Source organism: Silurus aristotelis (genome assembly GCF_946808225.1).
Source record: "Silurus aristotelis genome assembly, chromosome: 27".
In the NCBI taxonomy this organism is placed as follows: domain Eukaryota; kingdom Metazoa; phylum Chordata; class Actinopteri; order Siluriformes; family Siluridae; genus Silurus; species Silurus aristotelis.
In genome coordinates, this window is record NC_139600.1 from 8,079,841 (window position 1) to 8,089,840 (window position 10,000).

Sequence of the window (10,000 nt, forward strand, 5' to 3'; positions counted from 1 at the left end):
GGCCAGGGGAGACAAGTCGTAAGAGTTACACACCTGTTGGGATTGTGTCTAATCAGTGTTCCCTTTTGCAGTGAGCGGATAAGAGGAGTATGAGAGAGAGACACGGAGAGACGTGTGTGTGTGTGTGCGTGTGTGGACGTGTATGCACGAGCGAAAGTGACAACAATCTAATAAAAGAACCTGATTCCATTGAAACTGGTTGCCGCCCCACTGTTCTTCCCCGAATTGTTTAGTGTGGCCCAGCGCGCTCCTGAAACCACTGTTCCTGCTCAGCTCGCACCCAAAGGAGTGCCTGGTGTTGGGTCTGCTAGAGCTCGACGAGCGCATTCACCAGCTCACCCAGCGGCAAAGACTCCATGGCAGCGTACCCTGCTTTTCTTCCCAGGCTTTGGCACCAGTGTGGGAGAGCGAACGGTTGAGGGGAAGGAAGAACAGTGGGGCAACCAGTTTCAATGGAATCAGTTTCTTTTATTAGATTGTTGCCACTTTTCAAACACGCGCACACACATTTACACACACACGTCTCTCCGTGTCTCTTTCTCTTACTTCTCTTATCTGTTCAGTGCATAAGGGAACACTGATTAGGCACAATCCCAACAGGTGTGTAACTCTTACTGCTTGTCTCCCCCGGCCTCGCCCTCCATTCACAAACCTGCGCTCGGCCACGCCCCCGCTGCCACAGTGAACATCAACAGTTTACATTTATAAAACTATTTTAAATAAAATGCCCGCTTGGTTAAATAATAATATAATATATAATAATAATATTTTATAAAAATAAAATAGAAGAAATCAAATTAATGCAATACGCTTTTAAATTGATTAAATAAAATTGATTTCATTTATATAAATTTTTACTATATAGTTTACATTTGTTAGATACAGATACGTGTGTGTGTGTGTGTGTGTGTGTGTGTGTGTGTGTGTGTGTGTGTGTGTGTGTGTGTGTGTGTGTGTGTTTTATATTTAATTTAAATATAATGTAAATGTAAAATATAATCTAAATATATGTTCTAATTAACTGTTCTACTTATTTCAGCATACTTTAACAAATGTCTTCAATCCTTCCATCCTTCATTTATTTACTCCCTCCATATGTAGAATTGTCAGGATTTTTTTCTTTTAAGTAGAAATTCTTGAGGTAAATTCGAAATATCTTTAGATCCATCCATCCATCGCTAGCGTTGGTGATGGCAGGAATTGGCAGCAATTTCATGTTTGGTCAAAACAAAAAATTATTTTTCGGCACACTACAAATTGTATTTCCAGTACGGAGTGAGTACCACAGTGACACTACCCTAACTGTAGTTTCTTTTTTATACCCCTGGCATTGTTGTTTATGTTTGCAAGTTCAACAACAATATAAAAAAAACAGTGACACTACACAAGAGTGTACAAATATATGTACCGTTACACTCCTAACTTTGGGACACCCTGTACTACATTTACAACATACTCCCTCTTTAGGCCTTTTTTTTTTTTTACAGCAGATCTTATTATGTTTCAAGGAAAGTACAGAAAGTACAAAATTTTGAATCTTTAGGTGGCTTGAATACAACAGCAAAAGACTTCATTGGGTACCACGGCTTCCAGCCAAGAACAGGGATCTAAGGCTACATTTACCTCAACAGAGAAATTTGCCCTGTCTTGTTCCATGTTCTACACATTTAACTGTGTATATGTAGGGTGTTTGTCAAAGTTGTTGTTTTTTTTAGCTTCTTATGAGATAAAATGTATACTGTATGTGTGTGTATGTGTTTGTGATCTTCTGTTAAGTTGTCTTTGTGTTCAAAATGCCTAAAGGTGACTTTTCTTTCTTTCTTTGTTGGACCTGAAGTGGCCCATTGTTTTACGCTCCATACAGTTTCATGTTTTATTGCTGCAATTCAGAAGAAAAACATGATGTGGTTATTTTAAGCATGTTTGATCGGTGCAGATGTCTAATATTGGTTCTGAGCTCGCTGGTAGCCACAGCGACCAGGCCAACATTCTTATTCAATGTTTGCAGAGACAGTCTGATGTGTGTTAGTCTTTTTCAGTCTGAGCACATGACTTTTCTTCAGATATTTGCTGCAATGGAATTTCTTAAGAGCCGATAAAGGGGTGACAATGTATCTTGCTGTTAGCTAGCACCAGCACAGGCAATGACACTTTCAAGTGCTTCTTTAAAACTAGATTTTTTTTTTTTTAAAGGCATTGAAATAAAAGTAGAGACAAATCATGAAGGGTGTTTCAGTTACTCAATTAGAGAGCGAATGGGTTTAGTTAAGCTTTTGTACTCTGCGTTTAAAGGAAAGTGACAACTAACTGACAGAAGGTTGTTTCGCTTCAGTGCCACAACACGATTTATGTAGATTCTGTCAGTGCATAAAGCATGTCTGGTAACACATCGTCAGATGCTATACAATCAGCTGGTAACTTACAAGTGACTACTTATGTGCTAAATATATGATGCAATGAGAACCTTTGGTTATGTAGCAGAAACCCTTCCGAATGTTTCAGTATGTTTTTTATTTAGATTTTAAAGTGCTATAATTGTAATATTTGTTGTTAAACCTCTAGTAGTTCTTCATGTCAGAGTAATCAATTCTGATGGAAAAGAGGCTTGAGTGTTTTAATTTTGTCATATGGTATGGTATGGAGAATGCCAGGAAGTGTGCAGGCCACACCCACACCTGAACAACATGGAGTCAACATGGAGCAAGTAGACATTGAAACATTATTGTAACTTATTGTTAAGAAATGTAGTAGTTTGTTGCATAATTAGCCGACCTACTGGGACTACTGATGATGAAAGAGGCATGAATGATATTGCTGGATGCTTAACAATGTGTGTGTTTCCCTTCTAATATTTTAAGGGAGTTCGATTTGACCCGGAGATTCCCCAGACTTTGCGGCTCGAGTTCGCCAAAGCCAACACCAAGATGGCCAAGAGCAAACTGGTGGGGACTCCCAACCCCCCTCCAGCTCAGCAGAGCCCTGGACCGCCCTACATCAGCCGAGAAGCTTGTAAATAACAATACACACACACACACACACACACACACACACACACACACACACACACACACACACACACACACACACACACGCACAGATTTATGATAAGATCAGTGGCCCCACAAACAGAAACCATAATCAGCCTATTAGTGTTCCCATTCCAATGAATTTTTTCGAGATAGCAGGTCTGATTGGGAGAGAAATTGGGAAACACCCTGTATAATGCAGGTCATGTGGGTTAGTTTTTGCTTTAGCAACACAGAACAATGATTCATTTCATTGCCCTGTAATGATTTTACATTTATTGTAGTGTTGTCAAGATACTGACCAACAATATTGTTGCTGAATCATCGTGTGGATGGATACAGTTACAACAGTTTGTATTTATTTTTTTTGTTATAGTATGAATATGATACTATGACACCCGTTCCCTCACTTGATCCTTATTCTCAAAGATTTACAAGATCTTACACATTTCTGTTTACCATGTTCGGTTTCCTAATGATGAATTTCATCAGGGATTGCTATTTTTTTTTTATTTAGTCGATCGAACGATCCTTTGTTTCTGAGCGAGGATTAGTAACAAGCAGGCTCAAGTTTACAGCCCTTTCTCACTTCTGAAATATTTCGACGTGATTTATCTAATGTGGTAATTACTTAGAGACCTCCCAGCATGAGATGTGTGTAACCCTCTGCTCTTCACTTTGACTTTGACCTTGACTCTACCCTTTTGTTTTGGACTTTTTCTTTGCTAATATGCTAATTTCTTCATTTTACAATCTAATTTTGGAGTTTCATGGGTATAATGATGTTAACTCTCTGGACTTTTTTTAATCCTCATGATAGCAGTCGTCTCCATGATTTTAGGTAGCACGCACGCACATGCGTGCACGTACACGCGCATCGCTATATTTGTTGTAATCACGTTTATGATAACATTGAAATTATCAGATGCAAGTTGATTTAAAATAAAATAAATCCTTAAACCAAGTATCATTTGTTTGAATGAATACGACGTCCTGAGCGATGAAAAGATGGAGACCCAGACACATTCCAGCTGTGGATTTTGCTGGTTCCGCGTTCTTCTTAAGTGACTGACCCTTATCTCGAATCTGCTGAAGTGTAATAGAGACACCCCTTGCGGTCCCCGAGTGAAAATTTGGAAGGAAATGATTATCAGAGAACATACCGTAATGAGACACCACTCTGTGAGAGAGAAATTAATGTAGGATAGTGTTCCTTTCTGAATTATTTTCCTGATAGTAAGGTCAGATACGATTACTTCATATCAGCAGATCCTTAGTAGAATGAAACCGAATTATTGTGTGTGTAAAATATTATAGATCTTTATTCTTCTTGCGATCTTTATGCACTGGTGGGATTTATTGCACTACGCGCACACACACACACACACACACACACACACACACACACACACACACACACACACACACACACACACATCCTATATAACCCAATACACTATTCAAATCATTATTATCATACTTTGTGTGTGTGTGTGTGTGTGTGTGTGTGTGTGTGTGTGTGTGTGTGTGTGTGTGTGTGTGTGTGTGTGTGTGCATAGTGCAATAAATCTCAAGAAGAATGAAGATATATGTTACAAATAAGGGCACTGTGTGTAAGTCTCAGTCTTATTCTTATTGTGTTTTCAGATGAGCTCACAGTTCCCGGTCTGTATCCTAGCAACCCTGACTTGTGGGCATCATACCCCCTGTATCCCGCTGACCTATCACATACCCTCGCACCTGCTTTTACCTACCCCTCCTCCCTACATACTCAGGTAACATGCTCACACAAACAGACCTGTACACCGCAAGAACTCAATCGGTACACACTTCTGTTTGTCTGTTATTAGAAATGTTGATTATATATGCTTCTTTTTTTATTTATTTTTTTTACACCCAGCATGTGCACTATATCACACTTGCACAGCTGCTCTTTCTTCTGTAAATGACACTTGAATATTCTGACTGAGCACTGTTACATGTTCAGGTTGCTACACACTTCACAAACACACACACACACACAGATGCACACATTCACACATATAGGGCTTGACATTAATTTGTAGCTGTTCTAGTCAGGTTTTTGTTGCTGAAATGGACACCAATATTTAGTGTAAAACACCAACATCTAATTATATGCCACAGATTCATAAATTCATCCATGTATATAAGATTTATTTATAGCATTTTTGTGTGCAGAATATTCTGATTATACACGTTATAGTGTATAACATTGTACTGTTTTATTGTTGTCTGGTTTCTGGATTATGTCTGGTTTGCAAGATAATTTATACAAATTATGTTTTTATTGGTATATAGATTTTAATTATGTTAATCTGAAGCCAGAGAGAGTGAGTTTTGTAACATGCCCTAAAGCACTTTATTCACGAACCCTTCACCATACGTTCCTGCACACTTCACACCACCCCCATGATAGATTTTTACTCATCTGCTTTCTTTACCTCCACCAGAATTTGATTATACCTCTATCCTCTATCTTCGATGACATATCACATCTGCAAATCACATGCTCTGATGCAAGCCTTGGATTAGAAAAATGTGCGTGGGGGGGGGTTTATTACGCAATCTATTAAAACCACACTTTATTCAGGTCACTATGTTTAAAGTCGGTTCATATCTAACTGCATATCGATATGGGAGAGACAGAGATCTGTCGTTATCTTTGAAATTATGACAGATTCACATTACATCTGTCTAAGGTTTGACTCAAATGACGACGCATTCTCTCTATTTTTCTGTACTTTTAGTGACATTTACTTTTTCTTTTCATAGAGATGTGTGTAAATGCTAACCCGAACAAAAACGTATCTTCCAGATTTACAAAAGATTCAGAAAGGTTGATCTACTACATACTTGCATTCCTGAAACAGCTCATTTGCTTGTAGTGATGCTGACAAAGACAGAAGTGGAAGCCAATAAAAATGTTTAATGTATACTATATTGTATAATAATAATAACAACAGAGCACTAAATCCATTTATATCCTATGGCTATGATTAGTTTGATTTATCTCAATTTATGTGTGAAAGTGTACTTGCTTTCTCTCTCTCTCTCTCTCTCTCTCTCTCTCTCTCTCTCTCTCTCTCTCTCTCTCTCTCTCTCTCTCTCTCTCTATATATATATATATATATATATATATATATATATATATATAATATAATGCCAATTATTAGTAACTAGTCAATAACTAGTTGTTGTTTTTTTTTTTTTCACAAAGTTGTTTTAGATGATTATTCTTAGTACCCAACCTAGTGTACTAGCATGATGTGTTTTTGATAAAAAAAAAACTTCCAACCACTTCTGGTCTCTCTGGATATCTGTTAAATGCTGTGAACACAATCAAAATTACTTTTTAGATTTATAAAAATGTACTAACCAATGAAAAGATTTGAAATCCATCAATTGAAAGGTCACATTTGTTGGACCTAAAATATGTAAATTTCCAGAGCAGGAATAGGTTACAAAACCTTTTCTGTATATTCTGTATTCGACAGATTTATGAATTAATCTGTTTGAATCCCGCTTGATTAATGAGACAAAGCAGAGGTGGATCTGCATTATATCGCATGCAAACCAAGATCAGACAAGACTGACAACAGATGCTGTCTTGGTGAAATAATGAATAAGGTCATTAGCAAAATATGGCACTTATGCAAGTATGAAACAAGACTGCAGATTTATCAGTAAATCTAAACTGTGTGGGAGGTCACATCCTATTTACGAAAAAAACTAAAAGAATTAGCCCACACCCCTTTCTGACCTGAAATAAATAAGAAGATTAAAACGTCAAGTTGTGTGTGTAAGTGTGGATGAGTGTGTGTATTTGCAGCTGTTTGCAATAGCATACTCACATACCGCTGATAAGTTAATCAAATCATTGTAATTGATTTATTAGTTGAAGATGTAAAAGTTCCCCATGTTTTTAACCCCTGTTTAGATTCGTTGGCTCCCTCCAGCTGACGCTCAGGGCTGGAAGTCCAGGCAGTTCTGCTGAACTATGTGTAAGTAACACAAAAAACACTCTCTCATACCCACACAAGCATTTGCAGTGTCTAGCCAATCTATGTATTTTGTTTAAAATGCATGCTAATGCTGCCTATACATGAGAGATTTGCTCTCACACACAAACCCAGTCACACTCCCACTGATTTAAGGAGACAGGAAGGGGCTTGTTAGAGTCTACAGGGGTCTGATGGGTAAATGCGGGTTTATGTTCCATTGCCAAATGCACACATGCACTCATAAACACATGCAAACATGCTCCAACCAATTCCCAGGCTAGTGTGTAGAGTCATTTAAATACAGAAGTGCCTGTGGAGGGAGTTGCTTTTTTTCTTAATCAGATAAACCATCTAATTTCTTTGTGCAATCAACACACACTCCAGGTCACATTAGGGCGTATTTAGACTGAACTTCCTGTTTGCCAGAGGCTATAGCTGGCTGGATAAAGCTCATCCACTAAACTGGCCCTTTTCCACAGTGTTTTTGAGGAACTACGCACCAAAAAACCTTCCTAATAGAGTTCTGCACATCAGCAATCTTACCACTGATCAGGATCTTTTTGCGTCACAGTTTCCTCTGAGAATATGCATATAAACTTCTGACTTCCTCGGCCTACCGATTATTGGCACCACCCATAAAAGTGCTGCCTTAATGGTATAAACCATGTAAAATCTACAAAAACATTCCAAAAAGCAATTTTTTCACAATATTGAAATCTGTATAATTTTATTTACAGAAATTATGCATAAAGTGTTTACAGTTTTTTTTTTTTTTTTTTACCTTATGGATATTTTTGTTTATTTAATAGTTTTCCTTCTAATTTGCCATGTAAGCCTACATGAATCAAAGATGGTATATCTTTCTTCATAGCAAATCCCATTTAAATGAATGGTGATAAATCTACAGATGTCAGTTCTTATAATACTTTCAGGATAACAGTATTCTTGTTTGTGAAATTTCCCAATCATGGAACTTCTTCCGAATTTATTCTTAGCTCTGATTTGTAGGATTTCATGGTTGTGTGTTGAATTTATGATGTTTCACACTGCTTGGTTGTCTAGCCTTGAACTTGCAATTAGCAATTTGTTCTGCTGCTGGGTTTTCAACAGAATAGTGGTGTACAACTAGAACTAAGAGTCATTAGAAAAAATCTACAACACCAAACTTCCATTAATTGAGTTCCACAACAAAATCCACAATCTCCTTTTAATAACACAAATAAAGATCTTTAATTGAACAGTTCACAGTATAGTGCCTCAATACTTGTTAACTTTCCAATGTCTAATGGAATTTGATTTCTTTTTGGGGGTCATTTTCCATGGGAAAATCACTAATTCCCAGACATTGGTCATCTTTCCCCTGATACCAACCAGGGAGGTAGGAGCAGGCTTCCTTTGAGGCTCGTGAACCCAGCAAACCACAAACTGCTGCTCATGCTGTTCTATGGGGCGATGTTACTTTCTCAGAAGAAAGGGCTATACTGATTAACCTCATGATTTGCTGGTATAACTGTGTTGGAAGGGGGAGAGAGAATATAACAACCTTCCTACCCAGAGAGCATGGCAAATTAATCTTTCTTGGACATCATCAGGATTTGAAGTCACAATCTTAGGGTGAATCTTCTTCTGTTGTGCCAGTAAAGAGTCCAAACACAATTTCTTATCCATTAGGAATTGGGAAATGCCAAGCTCAACATCACAGGCCATATAATGAGGTTTTCCATCATATAAAAATCTTTTTGAATGTATACATTGAAAGTTCTACACAAGCTTCTTAGTCTTCTTGGCTTTCAACAATATTCTCTGAGTACACTGAGTACATTTTAACATTGATCTGTATTTTGTTCTTCTTTTATCTACTAATTACCAAAACATTAAGTATGATGTTATCGAGAATAGCATTTTCCGTTGTTTGCTGTTGTTATTCTCTTTTGTGCTATTTTCCCTGCTCGCCTTGTGGTCGTGTCGCAGCTCTGACCTTTTCACAGTTGACAATTGCACCCTCGCATGTGATCGCTTATAAATAGTCTGATGGAGTTTATTGTTTATTTTGGGAATACTGAGTTGGCAATGCAGCTTTATTCCAAACAGGGTAACTACAGCTGTAACATTTTATAATTTTTTTGGGGGGAAGACCTTCAATTATCTTCCAAATAAACCCAAAAGGATGTTTGCTGTAATCATTTATACATTCTTCAGGTGTTATTTTTAGCCCTTTTTCCCCTCTTTTTTTATGACAAGCCAGTCGACATTTGTAAGAGACAGGAAATCTCAGCGAGGGGAAGACAGCTTGCCACCATGTTGGTGGATTAAACTAATCTAGGCGGCCTTTCGGGAGCAAGTGAATAGGAGTGGAGTTTCAGATGTACACTGACCTTAGAGACGTTCGGCTCATTCTGTTCTAATAGGATATAAATGGTAGGGTGTTATGTATGGTACTAATATGGTATTACGAATAATTACAGAATAACTCCATGTTCGCCTACATAAAACTGTCTGCAGTAACTGACATTGTTCCCTTCATAATGCAAAATGGCCAAAAATGCTGCTGAACCAAACCTTCACGATAACAATTTAGTATTTATTAAATACCGTGGTAGAATGCATACACTATAAGGCCAGAATGTCTGGATACATGGCTTGACATGTGAATTAGCTCGAATCTCAATTTAGTGAGCCAAATGAGTGAGTTCACCAAATGCTGTAAATGCAAATGTAATGTCATGTCATCTTCTGACTGAAGTAACACGGTGCCATCTTTGGCACATAGAATATTTCCTTGCTGAAGTTCACGTCCCAAATCCCTCCCATAGGTTAAATTGTACAGTTGAAAGTAAGGCAGACAATAATCTAGTGTTATTTTGAAGTTTGCAAAGAAGTGGCTAATGTTTTACATTACATTTTATTGTCTTTTAAAATTTTTTTACACACACACACACACACACACACACA

At 37.6% G+C, this 10,000-nt stretch overlaps 1 protein-coding gene and 1 long non-coding RNA gene across 3 annotated transcripts in view; one reads left to right on the forward strand and one right to left on the reverse strand.

Annotated features, from left to right (window-relative positions):
• The window catches only part of rbpms (RNA binding protein, mRNA processing factor), a 31,815-nt gene that overhangs the window by 16,369 nt on the left and 5,446 nt on the right, over positions 1 to 10,000 (forward strand). For both annotated transcript variants that reach the window (XM_083532608.1, XM_083532609.1), the window contains exons 5-7: positions 2,859 to 3,009; positions 4,674 to 4,801; positions 6,985 to 7,048. In XM_083532608.1, coding sequence (XP_083388734.1) covers positions 2,859 to 3,009; positions 4,674 to 4,801; positions 6,985 to 7,041 — 336 coding nt within the window. In that variant the 3' untranslated portion in view covers positions 7,042 to 7,048. The remainder of the gene's footprint in view (positions 1 to 2,858; positions 3,010 to 4,673; positions 4,802 to 6,984; positions 7,049 to 10,000) is intronic.
• LOC310721226 lies at positions 3,259 to 3,973 on the reverse strand. The gene is made up of 2 exons (XR_014531970.1): positions 3,893 to 3,973; positions 3,259 to 3,665 (listed from the first exon to the last, which is right to left on the reverse strand). It is a non-coding gene; the product is annotated as an uncharacterized lncRNA (long non-coding RNA).